Genomic DNA, 14,428 nt, shown 5'->3' on the forward strand with positions numbered 1-14,428 from the left:
GGGGTGAGGGTCCTTGCAGGGGACGGGCCTCCGCCCTCCCTCGGTGGGGTCCGTGGGAGTGGCTTCCAAGAAGCCATCTGTGCACCGCTGGCTTCTCCCTCAGCGGCAACAACGAGGTGAAACCACTTCATCACCCGCGCTCCCTCTTGTCCAGGTGCCGCTTCAGCGTTCCCTGGCACTGGCCTTGCATCAGGCTGTGTCCATGCCCTCAGCCTGCTGATTTTTAAAGGCTCTACGCAGCCTCACCGCTGTGGCTGGAGGGAGTGGGGTTCCTAGCTTCCCAGGCCCTACTGGGGCTGGATGGGAGACCTTGGGCTGGAGGGTCACAGGGGGGTGGGGTAGGGTGGGCAGCTGGCCAGTGGGTTACAGCAGCACTTCTAAGGTCCAAAGATGGGGCGTCCCTTTCCACTCCGAGAGTCAGGGGGCAGTGAGCAGGACCCGGGGGCTGTTTCTGGCTTAGTTTCCACGGTCTCGACTTTCCCCAGAGATGTACAGACCCATGGCTGGACCTTGAAATGCTAGGGTAGGAATTCCCATTGTGGCTCAGCAGGTTAAGAACCCAACGTAGTGTCGGCGAGGATTCAGGTTCGATCCCTGGCCTCCCTCAGTGGTTTAAGGATCCCGGGTTGTTGCAAGCTGCTGCGTAGATCACAGATGGGGCTGGGATCCTGTGTTGCTGTGGCTGTGCTGTAGGCTGGTAGCTGCAGCTCTGATTGACCGCTAGCCTGGGAACTTCCTTAGGCTGTACCTGCGGCATTAAAGGTCAAAAAAAAAAAAAAAGGAAAGAAAGAAAAAGAAATGCTGGAATAGGAAGGCCCCTTCTGGACTGCCTCGTTCATGTACATTTATTGAGCATCATATATTGCGTGCCAGGCCTTTCGGGGGGCGGAGGGGGGGAGGTCTGGATGAAGGAGGGGGAGCCAGGTGAACAAAACTGGAGTTGACCCTGCCTCCCAGAGCCTGCCTGCTGGCACGGGGACTGTGGGATTGTCCTGTAAAGAGAAGGATCATGACAGCTGTGGTAAGAGGGAAGAGGGGTGCCCAGGAGCACCCAGAGTGCATGTTGGAGGCCGACCCTGTGGGGATGAAGTTTCATTGTCCTTTTGCCCACTTCCTGCTTCCACCGTGAAACTCCATCTGTGAAGCTCCGCTCGGCGTCTACAGCAGGCAGAGTGGGGGTAACTGTCAGCGTTGTGCCCCTGGCACGGTGAAGAGTCACCAAGGTGCCCCGTTTTAAACATTTCTGCTCCGTGGCCCATGCCTTCATTTATAGATGGGACCGCTAAGGCCAGAGGGGGTGGGCCCTGCCCGGATCCCAGGCAACCTCAGCGTGGTCCTGGGGCAGTGGGCTCCGTCTGCGCTGCTCGCGTTTGCCTTTGACCCTGAGCCACTGTTGCCTAGCCTGGCCACCCGTCCTGTCTTTGGGGTACACGTCCATCCCCATCCTCCGTCCCCCCCAGGGCTCCTGTTTCTGCCGCTGCCACCAGGGGGTGATTCGCTCCCCAGCTTCCTCGCCTTGAGTTCTGCTCCTGGACCGGGAGCAATTAGGCGCTCCAGGCCAGGGCGCTGGCCGCAAATTAGCTGGATTTATCGAGCTCCCCACGCTGCCCTGCGTCCTCCCTCCCCTGCCTACCTCCGGCTGGCCTCTCCATCTCCTCCTTCCCAGCGGCCTTCGGAGACAAAACATGACAGTGAGGAGAGGGCAGAGTGGTCACCGCCTCAGGAGGTCACGAGGCGGTAACAGCGCACAATTTTCATGGTTCCAGGGTGGCTTTGTCTGACTGTTCTTCATTACTGCATGTGGCGAGATCAGTTTTATTAAGATGCGGAGGTTTGGAGGAGCAACGCCGTTAAGGACTGGCTGGAAAAATATAATTTCTTTCTCCCTTTTTGGCGGGGGTGTTTCTGATGGCTGTTTCTCCCCTTCCAGCTCCACTCCTCCCACTTTTCCTCCCTACCATTGAGCATCATTTCTTTTTGCTCCTTCCTTACCCATCATCGGTGGGAGCCAGGTGTGGGGGGAGCTGCCATCTCTACCTTTGTGCCTTGAGCTCAGCACTTGCACTGGAACATTCCTGGGAGCAGAGAGTCAAGCATTATTCATTCAGCAGGTATTTGCCCATCAGGGGCAAGGTGCCTGCAACCCGTGTCAGCCTCAGCCGGGTAAGCAGCTGCGCTTTGTTCTTTGGCGCATCTATAGTACCTAGAGGAGCAGCTGGCACATTGTAGGTGCTCAGAAAAATGTTTGCTGACTGACTAGAGATGTGGAGGATTTGTGCCTGATAGGACTTCAGCTCTGGGGGAGTTTACTGTTAACCCTGGCCCGGGAGGCAGAGACCTGGGGCAGAGTCACCTGAGAGGGAGCTTTCTGCAACCTGAATGTGAGGAGGTGGTAAGGTCCTCATTTTCTAGGTGAAGAAACAGACCTGGACGTGTAAGCAGCCAAAGTCACACAGGAAGGAACTTGAACCCAGACTTGAATCTCTAAAGAAGGGACACTTTCATTGCTGCGAAGCCCTGTCTGGTTCAAGGGGGCCCGGTGACTCTTGCGGGGTGTGCCCTGTGACAGAGACCCCCTCCCCCACCACCAGGCTGCCTCCAGGCCCTCAAGACCTGTTGTTTCACCCATGCCACATGTCTTAAAATTTGAAGTCAGCATTTAAAAATCCAGCGATTTCACATCAAAATATGGGTTTCCTTTTTTTTAAAAGAAAAACCACGAATGTCTGCACTGGGTCTTTCTTTTCTATGTGGTGACCACGTAGAGGATTTGAGCAGGGGCCACCCCCTTGGTAGGGGTCCATCCTCACCCAGCCCATTCTGCTCCTTTGTGCAAGGGTGGGGGCCTTGGAGTTGTGCGCTTTGGTGCCCTCATGATCCGAGTGACAGAGTGAGCTGTCTGAGCCTCAGTCTTGCCCTCCATAAAGTAGGTCTAATGTTACATCTCCCTTCCCGGGCCACACCTTACATCTTCACCTCATTGGGCGAAGGATGCAAATGAATCGGAAGGTGTGGTCTGAGGAAAGTGATGACCATCGCACTGCCAATCATTTGGGCTTCAGCTTCATTTGGCTTTAGAAACATTCTCTGGAAGGTCTTGGTCTCTTCATGGTCAACCACTGGCTAGGCTAGGAAAGGGGGGGGGCCCTGCACCCAAGTCTCGCATCATCCGCCAGGATGGAGCATGCCGGCACGGCTCGCGTGATGCAGCCCATGGCTTTGAAACTCCACCCACAGAGCTATCAACACTGACAGGGGAGCAACGGGTGCTCCCTGCTCCCCCCCCCCCCCCGCCCCCGCACCTCCCAAGGCTGCCATACGGAAGTTGCTTCCTTATTTCAGAAGTGCAACTTGGACAGCAAAATATGTGTTAAAATATTTGCCTACAGCTCTGCTGCCAAGGGGCCCCTTTAAGGCTAAGTGTTAAATGTTACCCTGCTGCCTGCACTGCAAAGATTTTAAACCTGAAGATAAATAGTGGCTGCCTTGTGGAATTTGGGGCCAGCAGTGGATGCACAAGCAGAGCGTCTAATTGGGGTTGGCAGGCTCGTTGCCCAGCTCCCTTCCTCCATCCCACCAGCCCCGGGCGTGTGTATGAGGGTGTTTGCAGAGACGTGTCCCTCCTTGCCAAGCGGGGCCCGAACGCCCAGCTGAGGTTCAGCCAGGGGTTTGACCTGGTGCCCAGGTTCTGAAAGGGCTTCCTCCCACACTGGCCCTTGGGAACGTGCTGCTGGTGAAGCCATTTCACGTAGGAAGCATACAGGCTGCTAGGACAGCGTGTGCATTCTCTATGAAAGCAAAATGTTGCTCCAGGATAAACACTCTGGAAGCGGTAGACGCCTGCCTGGACGGTGAATTCTGCCGGGAGAACCCCAATTGTGGATGGTGCGGGGACCAGGGGAGAGCGAGGGACGGGTGGGCTTGTGAATTGTAAACAGACCTCCAACTGCAGGGGTCCCGCTGGTTCCTGGAGGAGGTGGGCTTGTCACTTTCTCAAGGTCACACAGCATGGAAAGGGGAGCCCAGCCACGAAGCCAGGACGTCCCCCTCCTGGTCCAGCGGATTTTTTTTTTTTGTCTGGATGGACATTTTTGTGGCTTTCAGGGGAGCATGTGCCCTGACAGTCTCCATCCTCAGAAGCCTAGGAGGCTTCCTGCCAGAAGCTCTTATGTGATAGGAAGTCTCCAGCTCTGGTCCTAGTCATGATGCTTCATGCGTCGGTTTGAATGATAACAGCAGCAAAGGCAGTAACTGTAGCTACTGTTTTCTTGGGTTTCAGCTTGGGTGTGGCCAGGTATCGGGCTTTGCGTATACTTGCTACCTTGTTAAAATAGTTGAACACCCTGAAAATTTTTCTTAGGCAGAGTAAGCGACTTATCCAAGGTCCCCCAGCTGTTAAGTGGTGGCAGGTGCATTTGAACCCAGACAGCCTGACTCTAGAGTCTGTGATTCTTTTCTCCTTCTTCTTCTTCTTTTTTTTTTTTGCTTTTTAGGGCCACTCCCGCGGCATATGGAAGTTCCCAGGCTAGTGGTCTAATCCAAGCTACAGCTGCCAGCCCAGGCCCACAGCCACAGCAATGTGCGATCCAAGTCCCATCTGTAACCTACACCACAGCTCACGGCAATGCCAGATAGTTAACCCACTTGAGTGAGGCCAGGGATTGAACTCGAGTCCTCATGGATACTAGTTGGGCTTGTAACTCGCTGAGCCACAACGGGAACTCCTTGTGATTCTTTTCCCTTTTCTCTCCATCATCTGGACACAGGCCCCGGAATGCAACTCCAGCTGTCTGCTGTTTATGTGCGTGGTGGCTTCATAAGCATCTTTGTGCAGAAACAGCTTGGTTCCACCTCCATTGGACTCCTCTGTACTGGTGCTCCTGGTGCCCCCTGTACAGTTGGACTCTCTGGGCAGTCCCTGGACGAGCCTAGAATTCACTGTCCGGCCGTTTCTGATTCTGCAGAGGGAGGTGGTCTCCTGTCCAGGTCTGATTGAGGGAAGAGATGGGGAGATGGTCCCAGGGCTTGCTGGTCCCCAGGGCTGACTCTCACCCGGCACCATTCCTGACCTTCACGCCTCTCTGGCCCTCCCCTTCATCCTGGCCTTGCACTTTCGCCCACACCCTCCTCTGCCCATCTGCTCTTGCTCCAGCCTCCCCTGGGGCTCCTTGAAGCCCCGCAGGGCTCCTGGGTCCCCCGTATCTGTGTGCACCTTGTGAGCCAGGAGAGCACCGTCTGTGTCCATCACACAGCTTGTTGCCGTGTGAGGAATCAGCCTCAGGCGGGACAAGTGACGTGGTCAGGGTCAACTTATGGGGTGAGGTGGGGGGTCCCAGCGCTAAGCCTGGAGCTGGGACCCTGATGGACGCTGGTCCAGGCTTCCTGCACGTACCGTGTCTACCTCCCTTGGGTGTTCATTTCTTTGTGAGACACACATTCACTTAGCCCATGGTGATGAAGCCTCTTGTTTGTGCCAGGCCTGTGTGGCTTCGAGGACACCAAGATGGAAGACCAGGGAGCATCATTTATGTGGCAGCAAATACATGTCTGTTAAGCCACCCAGTAGCTCTCGATTGATCTTTGGGAGATGAAGGAAGGAAGGAGATTGCCAATGGGCTATCCCACGCCTTTCACCCTCTGCTCTTGTCTTCTCTGTCCTGGGTCTGTGGGGGCTTCTCCCAGCCTCCTGTCTCCACTGGGCAGGTGCTCAGCCTGGGGTCCCAGATGCTGGCCCCATGGTGGTCCCTGATTGGTTTTCAGGGTGCCCTGGGCCCCTGGATGGCGGGGTGATCCCCAGGTCCTTCCCAGGAAGGAGAAGAAGCAGACTTTTTGCGTGCTGGCTGGGGGCTGGGGCCAGAGGGGAGAGCCCCCCTCTGGTGTTCTTGGCCCGAGCCGCTCTCGCTGGCCCTGGGGATTGATGAGGCCTCAAAAGCCCTGACTCATGGGTGCAAGAAGCCCGGCTGAGAAGGTAGGAAATGTCCTGTTCCCAGACCTGGCAGCTTGTGGGCAGCCTGGCCCCCTGGGGCCTCTCCACTTTCCTTGTCTCTGGCACTGGACTCCGCCAGCTGTCCCCTGCTCAGCACTGTCACAACATTCCCTTTTTGTCCTCCCGTGTAGTAGTTACAAATCAGGATCTATAGTCAGAAGGCCTGGGTTCAAATCCAGACTCTGCCCTTCCCAGGGTGTGTGGTTTGCTCCTGAGCCTTGCTTCCCCCCTCTGCAAAGCGGGGGGATCAGTTGTATCTCCGTCTTGGGGTTGCTGGGATGCTGGGATGGGAGGATGTGACTGTGGAAGGGTACCAGGAAGTGCTCCTGCTGTGGTCAGCCTCTCTCGAGGTGCGGCAGGAGAGAGAGCCCGCTCCCTCCATCCCCACCAGGGCTCTGCTGTCTCTTCCCGCAAGGGGATATGGGACTACTTTTCTTGCTAAGTGTCACTTGCTGTACACCTTTTCTGTAGGGTCCCGCTGTTCTTCTTGAATTGTCATCTTGCATGAAATCCCTTTCTCGGGGCAGTGGCTCAGTGGGGCTGTTTGGCGGCAGTGGGGAAAATTCGCTATTCTCTAATGACAGTCAATGAAGGCAGAGGGTCTTTTAACAGCCTCTCTTTGCTTGTAGAAAGTTCTCCAAGTCCATGTCTTGGACTCCGGGGTCATGGAGTGTACAGGTGTGGTGTGGTGGGTGGTGGGCTCCGCCTGTGTAGGAGAAGTTGGTAAGACAGAGTGGCCTCATACACATTCAGTTGAACCCTTTTTGATTGCCAATAATTGGCCTTTTTTTTTTTTTTTTGCTTTTTTTAGGGCCGTACCTGCGGCATACGGAAGTTCCCAGGCTAGGGGTTGAATCGGAACTGTAGCCACCAGCCTACACCACAGCCATAGCAACACGGGATCCGAGCCGCATCTGCGACCTACTCCACAGCTCACGGCAATGCTGGATCCTTAACCCACTGAGCAAGGCCAGGGATTGAACCTGCGTCCTCATGGATGCTAGTCGGATTTGTTTCTGCTGAGCCACAATGGGAACTCCAATATTTGGCTTTTTTGATCTATCAAGATGGCAACTTCATATGGTTGAACCTAATACTTATCATCACACAATAAATAGCACTGTGACCACTCACCCACCCTGACCCTGTCCCTGCCTGTTTGATAATTCAGAGTCTTGTTTCTTTGAAACCACTTAATTGGCTCATTCTCCATTTACCGAATGCCTGCTGTGTATCTGTCCCGGGAGCTGGGGAAAGAGTACCAAACAAACCCTAACTCACTCCTGTCCTTATGGGGCAGTGTCCCTGCTATCTCTTGCCATGTAACCACCCCTACCCTCAGTGACCTAAAGCAATAGCTATTCCTTTGCACAGTTCTGTGGGCTGGTCTCACTTGGTGTTTCCTATGTGGTTGCTGTCACACTATGGTGGGTGGGTGTGCAAGGAGGGGCGCTCCCCAGGCTGGCAGCGGTGCCAGTAGCTGGGAGCTCAGCTGGGTCTGTCGTCTGGAGCACCTACATTCTCTCCGTGTGGCTTGGGCTTCTCCTAATAGGGCGATTGCCTTCCCAGGGGTTGTGTCCCTGGAGACCTGGAGGAAACTGCATTCTAGTTTCAGTTGCCTTCTAGGGTTCAAGGGTGCCACCAAGGCCAACCAAGCCAGAGGGGAATCAGGGAGGAGACGTAGATCCCTCTTCTTGTTGGGGGAGAGGGGGGAGGGTTCACTCCCCAACAGCATATGTGGACTCTTCTTGCTGCTGTCCTGGGCAAATGCGGTTGCCATGGGAGGGCAGAGGGTAAGAAATCCGCCTGGATGGGAGTTCCCGTCATGGCTCAGTGGAAATGAACCCAACTAGTATCCATAAGGACATGGGTTTGATCCCTGGCCTTCTCAGTGGGTTAAGGATCCAGCATTGCCGTGAGCTGTGGTGCAGTTTGCAGACACTGTTCGGATCTGGCGTTGCTGTGGCTTGGAAGTTCCCCTAGCCTGGGAACTTCCATATGCCGAGGGTAAGGCCCTAAAAGCACCCTCCCCCCGAAAAAAAGAAAGCAAGAAATCCTCCTGGAAAAAGTGTGAGTAGGGGTTCCCACTGTGGCACAGCAGCCATAGCTGCCAGCCTACGCCACAGCCACAGCCACACCAGATCCGAGCTGGGTCTGCTACCTACACCACAGCTCACGGCAACGCCGGACCTTAGCCCATTGAGTGAGGCCAGGGATGGAACCTGCAACCTCATGGTTCCTAGTCGGATTTGTTTCCACTGGCCATGACGGGAACTCTGAGGCGTGGGTTTGATCCCTGACCCGGGAACTTCCATGAGCTGCAGGTACAGCCAAAAAAAAAAAAAAAAAGTGTGCGTGAACGTAGCGCCAAGTGCACGGACCACAAAGGGAAGGGAAGGATGGGAAGGATGGGGAAGGAAGGATGGGGACCTTGTGGCCTTGGTGCTCAGGCTTGCGGGGAGCCAGTGAGGTGGGTGAAGATTTTCAGACATGAAGTTCAAAGGATTGAATGAAGGTCTTTGTGGCTGCAGAGACAAGTGTGAAGTCAGAGAGGCCAGTGGAGCCCTTGCTGGACCCTGGCGGCCGAGACCGGGATCTTGCAGGTGACCTTGGTGGGGGGGTTGACAGATTCCTTGACCACTCACTCATTTTTCGGTTGATGCGCTACCGTGGGGTGACCATGTAGCAGAGTGGCTGAGAGTTGGACACAACTGTATGTGAAACCTGTTGCCGTGGCCTTGTGTAAGCACTGTCGCTCCACAGAGCGCCCAGTTTCCTTGTTTGTAAAATGGGGCTGTGATGGGGCTCCATGCACGGCTGCCCAGCTGGCCGTGCTTGGAAGGTACCTGGCATGCAGCAAGTGCTCAGTAAATGCTAGTTGCTCCTGGTGGTCCCCTGGGCAGAAGGCTGGGGGCGTGCACATCAGAAAACAACTAGTTGGGTGTGAGGCTGGGCGGGTGGGGAGCTTGGTTAATGTTCGGAGAGGCCGGCCTTTGCGGTGCCAGCTCTGTTTCCTGTCCTGTGCTTGTGGCTTTATTTGCAATTGTTTAGTTTGGGCTTCCCTGCCTCCCCCTGCCCCCCCTCCCCGCCTCCCTCCAGAAAACGTGGGTGGGCCTGGAGGGAAAGGCACCAGCGGCCCATTTTCAGGAAGTGCTTCCCAACCCTGGTGGAAAAGAAATGAACGCTGCTGACTTGGCTTTGTCGGCCTGGGTGGTTGGAGGGACCCAGGGGTCAGCTGTAGTTCAGGCCCAGGAGGTCTGCACGTGGGATGGGGACCGGGGAAGGGTTGGTGGTGGCCGCTGGGCTCTGCCTCCTCTGTGCTCCCTGAGTGAGGCCTCTCGGGAGGATGGGGGCGGTGCTCCCGGGCTGGATGAGGGTGCCATGTGGGCCAGCAGGGCCACCTAAGGGGGTAGGGGAGGTCCATTGTTTAGGGCCCCAGGGCCTCTCTGAGCAGTGGGCCTGGGAATGAGGAGACCCAGAGAGCTCTCCAGGGGGCCCCACTCCCTCAGAGCTCTGTGCTCAGCACTCCCACCGCCACCTGCCAGCCTCGACAGCCTTGGGTTGGAGGGGGAGCAGCTCCACATCAGAACTTGTCGTTTCAATCCCTTGCCTGGCTTTGGGTGGCTGCTCAGAGCCTCAGTTTTCTCATCTGTCAATGGAAAAATAATAGTTCACTCTCCCTGCCCCCGCCCCGCCCCACCCCCACCCCCAATTTTGAGGTTCAGAGCCTGCAGGTATGAGAGTGCCTTGCAGAGTGAAGCCTTGAGCGGGATGGAGGGCTTCCTCTCACTAGGTCCTGATTCTGCTGATGCAGCAGCGGGGGGACCCCCAGGGACTGGGTTTCCAGGGAAGTCCTGCTCCTTAAAACGTCTTCAGGACACTTCACCTCTAGGTTATGAGGTCGCCTGCCTCCCCTCTCCCGCCCCTTTCCACGCAGCTTCCCATCAGAAGACAGCGGCAGGGGAGGTGACAGTTGCTTAAAACAGATTTATACTCTTGGATGACTTTATGGGTTTTTGCCTTATAAAAACCCAAGAGTTGACATTCTGATTTATCTACCCCCGAGTCAACAGGATGTACCAGATTTAAAGAGATCAAATGCATTATAATGTTTGTGGTTCCAGTTGCGGACTAGATGAACTATTATGGGAAGTGCTGCCAAGTAAATACGGCAAAAAAAGGGGGGTAATTTAAATACGTCTATTAAATTGTGTGTTAAGTAAAGTAGCACAGGCGTGGTGCTGAATGTAACTTATTATCTGGAGAGCTGGTATAGTAGATAAAGTAGGAATTATGGTTCTTTTTTCTCCCCCCTTCAGAACAATTTTTTTCTTTATTATTAAGGGAAGAGACTATATAAATGAGGAATTTCAGAGATGGGCGCTTCCTTGTGTCACCATGGTTGGGGGATGACTTATAATGTTGAAGGCTCCAAATGATATTTCTCATTTCTTTGCTTTCTATTTCTCGCCGCCGCTGCTGCAGCAGATCAGATTTCCTGAGATAAATATGCTGCCTGGCTTTTAATGGGATTTTTGTATTGCCAGGAGTTGGCGTGTTCTGATAATAAAAGAACCTAAAAATTGTACATCCCTTAATTGGTAAGAAGAGAGATGTTTTGATGGGCCACAAATGGAAACATTGATTTTTACTGCCTCTGCGCAGTTCCAAGCGGCGTGTCATGCCACGTTCCCCGCCACGGAAGGCGGCAGCTGGCTCTCCAATGAGCTGATTTGTGTTCAGAGGTTCTTGATGCCGGGTGCTTGGAAGTGCGTGTTCCATGCAGACGGGAGGAACAGAGCCCTTATAACACTGTCTGTTTCTAAATTGAAATATTGATAGGCCCGTGGCTTCTACCTCACATTGAATGTGTCCTTTGCTTCGTTTCTCTTTCTTGCTTTGGTGACCTGTCCTCGGGGATGCAAAGGTTGGAGGCTGAAGCCTTTTTTCTGTAACCGTGATGTGACAGGTGCCACATATGTGCAGATACACACCTATGCATATGCATAGGGGTTGGCATCGATAGCTTTATACCTAATAGAGATTTCTCTCTTTGGTTTCTTTCCTTTTCTTTCTTTTTTGCTTTTTTTAAAGCCTCACCCTTTGCCTGTGGAAGTTCCCAGGCTAGGGGTCGAATCAGAGCTACAGCTGCCGGCCTACACCACAGCCACAGCAATGTGGGATCCGAGCTGCGTCTGTGACCTACACCACCGCTCATGGCAACGCTGGATCCTTAACCCACTGAGTGAGGCCAGGGATGGCACCCACATCCTCATGGATACTAGCCAAGTTCATTAATGCTGAGCCACAATGGGAACTCCTCTCTCTTCAGTTCAAATCAGCACCAGTTTCTGCATGGGTAGGTCTGTTTTCCAGGATGGGCTGTGAGAAGAGACAGCATGCACTCTGATTTTCCAGTCCGAGTCTCTGTATTTTCATGGGCAAGTTTAATCCACTGACGCTTATTGGGATTACTGAATTATTCTCTGTGTTGGATTTACTATGCTGCTTTTTGCACTTTGATTTACACGTTCTTGTTGGGTCCTATTCATCTCAGATTGAGTCTGGGCTCCATTTCCCCCAGCTGTGCCGGGGAGCGTGCAGGGCGGGAGTCAGGATGTCGAAATAAACATCTGCAGGGTGCAGGAGATGTTGCACCCCCTTGGCTGAATGCCAGGTGCTTTATCTGTGAAATGGGACTAACAAAGCACGCAGGGGGCTGGACCACATGATTGCTGGAGCCCCTCCTCCCCCCATTTAACTCTAGGATGTGTAGGGCTGGGAAAGGAGACTATGGTGTGTATTTGGAAAAACACAGAACGCTATGCAGACGCCAGGCCTCATCATTGTGATCCTTAACCACTTTTTTGCACAGTTTAGCCACGTGTCGGCACAGTGCTAAGCGCAGAATAGGTATTTTATTCTAAAGACGTTGGTCCAATGATTCCGCAACTGGTTCTCACAGTCTAGGCTGATATCAGGGCATAAGTGAGGGCTCACGTGCATTGTAGGCAATGATTTGGATCTCTGGGGTCCTGTAAACACATGTGCTTCCTTGATTCCAGAATCAGGACATCTTTGCAAAGAACCGAGCCACACTGAGAGGCGAGTTGTGTGGAAGATGAACCTGGCTAAGAGATCTCCCGGCTCTAAGCTGTAAGGCTTTGGGGGACATTAAAAGTTGAGGTGCGTTAGGAATAGCTGATGGAAACTCGAGAGACGTATGTAAGAGAATGGAGTTTTTAGGAGACAAAGCGTGAAGGCATTTTCACCTCCCTGACGGGTCACGACCCCCAGCATCCATGCACAGAGGGAAGATGAGGGGAAATCCCTCTAGAAGATTTGCACCAAGAATTAAATAATCGAGCTGAGAATTATGGCGCCACATGCTACACAAAGCCCATATATTCATATACAGAGATGTGTCAAGAATAATGGACCCTGGGAGGTAGAGTAATTAAATGTATCTTCATAAATGCGGGGTGATGCTTTTAAAATCCTTTCCCAAGACCCTGTCAGCTGACATGGACTATATTCTTCCTGTTGGCAGGAGGCCTAGAAGGAGAGCCAGAGTGTGATCGAAAAACCAGCCGTGCGCTGGAAGACAGGAACAGCGTGACAAGTCAAGAGGAGAGAAATGAGGACGATGAAGACATGGAGGATGAGTCAATTTACACCTGCGATCACTGTCAGCAGGACTTCGAGTCTCTGGCAGACCTGACAGACCACCGGGCCCACCGCTGTCCTGGAGGTAATGCTAAATAGCACCGGGATTCTGACAGGTGGTTATACGGATAATTGGACGTAGCAACAGCTTGAAGCCTCAAGTGAGATTAAAGAATTAATAATGTAATTTTACAGTTAATGTCATTTTATTGTGGTGTCTTGAGTACCCTTTTACATAAAGTTACAAATAAAAGCAACAGCTTTCCGGCGGGCAGGAGTCGTTAGGTGGGGGTGCCCTGTCCTTACTCCCCCAAACTGCAATCTATAGTATGTGGGCTGTAAGTGGGTGGGTCTGCACCCCGGATTTCTGGAAGGCCTTTTGGAAACCCAGCAATTAAGAGGTTATTAGTGCAAAGTTAAGCAGCTTAAGTGTGGAAAGCTGCGTGAAGGAGGCAGGGCTTGTGATGGGACAAGAAGAGCCCGTGCAGAAAGGGACCCAGTTTCGCCTCTGCATTTGGCCTCCTGCTTTGCTGGGTAGGAGAAGGGGCTGTTTCTGCTAAACCTGACTGTTCTGCCCATGTTCTGCTTAGCAGCTGCCTCAGAGGAGGTGGGTAAGGCCACAGTTTATAGGAGCGATTTAAGAGTTCACGAGTCATGTGTGTCTGTGTGTCTGGAGTGTGTGGGGTGGGGGAATGAGGGCGTGCATGTTCCCTGGAGTATGGCAGCCATGCTACAGGGGTAGGGACTGATACATTTCCAGGCTCTGAGTAGGGAGTACAGAGCATCTTTTGTTCCTTACACAACTGTCCTGAGACATCTCCTTCCATTGTGATTGTTGATGAAACCCTTTGGATGCTGGTTTGTGGGGAGAGACCTGGCACCTGTTTTGGGGGGAAATTTGCTGGAACTAGATTGGAACTCAAAGCTCTTGCTTTACCTACCTTTCATGCCATCTTAGAATTTTGAAAGCTGAGTGTTTGGGAAACATTGCTATGACTTTGCCTCTAGTGACATCCATACCCACACGGCCCTGGCTAAACCAAGTCCTCGTTCTCAATCTCTAGAGGGAATCGATACCAAAAATGATAGATACAGGAGGACTGTCACAGTTTTGAACATTTGGGGATTCAGCAAACCAAACCCTAGTCATATGGAATTTGTGCTATATCAATCACAGGCAGAGGTGATGGCCAACTTACAAGCTCTGAATCAGAATTGGAGAGGACCTCTGGACCTAGTCTTCTCATTTCTTGTGGGGAAATAGTGAGGCACTGAGAGGGAAAGGTGACTGCTTAACCAAGGTCACATGGAAATTTGGTGATAGAGCTGGGACCTCATTGGGACTCTGGGCTATGGACTCTCATTCTACCTGAGAAAACAGTAGATGCTTGTGTGGTTTTTGATTTAGCCAAGAACTGAGGTGAAATCCTAACTCTAAGAGAATGAAATGTTGTCATTTGCTTTAAAAACGATCAGTTGGGAGTTCCCGTTGTGGTGCAGTGGAAATGAACCTGACTGGGAACCATGAGGTTGCTGGTTCGATCCCTGGTGTTGCTCGGTGGGTTAAGGATCCGGTGTTGCTCTGAGCTGAGGTGTAGGCCGGTGGCTACAGCTCCGACTCGACCCCTAGCCTGGGAACCTCCATACACCACAGGTGCAGCCCTAAAAAGCTCCCCCCCCAAAAAAAACCCCAAAACAAAAAAGATCAGTTAATTGATCATCTAATTAAAAGCCTTTCTCTTTATTTTCTAAATGTAAGAGAACACACCGTCCTTC

The 14,428-nt window shown here is 52.9% G+C and overlaps 1 protein-coding gene across 1 annotated transcript in view; it reads left to right on the forward strand.

The window, feature by feature from the left end:
• The window catches only part of ZNF423 (zinc finger protein 423), a 371,150-nt gene that overhangs the window by 111,906 nt on the left and 244,816 nt on the right, over positions 1 to 14,428 (forward strand). The window contains exon 3 of the mRNA XM_047789865.1: positions 12,537 to 12,737. Within this exon, the coding sequence (XP_047645821.1) occupies positions 12,641 to 12,737 (97 nt within the window). The 5' untranslated portion in view covers positions 12,537 to 12,640. The remainder of the gene's footprint in view (positions 1 to 12,536; positions 12,738 to 14,428) is intronic.

This window comes from Phacochoerus africanus, chromosome 8 (assembly GCF_016906955.1).
Source record: "Phacochoerus africanus isolate WHEZ1 chromosome 8, ROS_Pafr_v1, whole genome shotgun sequence".
NCBI lineage: Eukaryota > Metazoa > Chordata > Mammalia > Artiodactyla > Suidae > Phacochoerus > Phacochoerus africanus.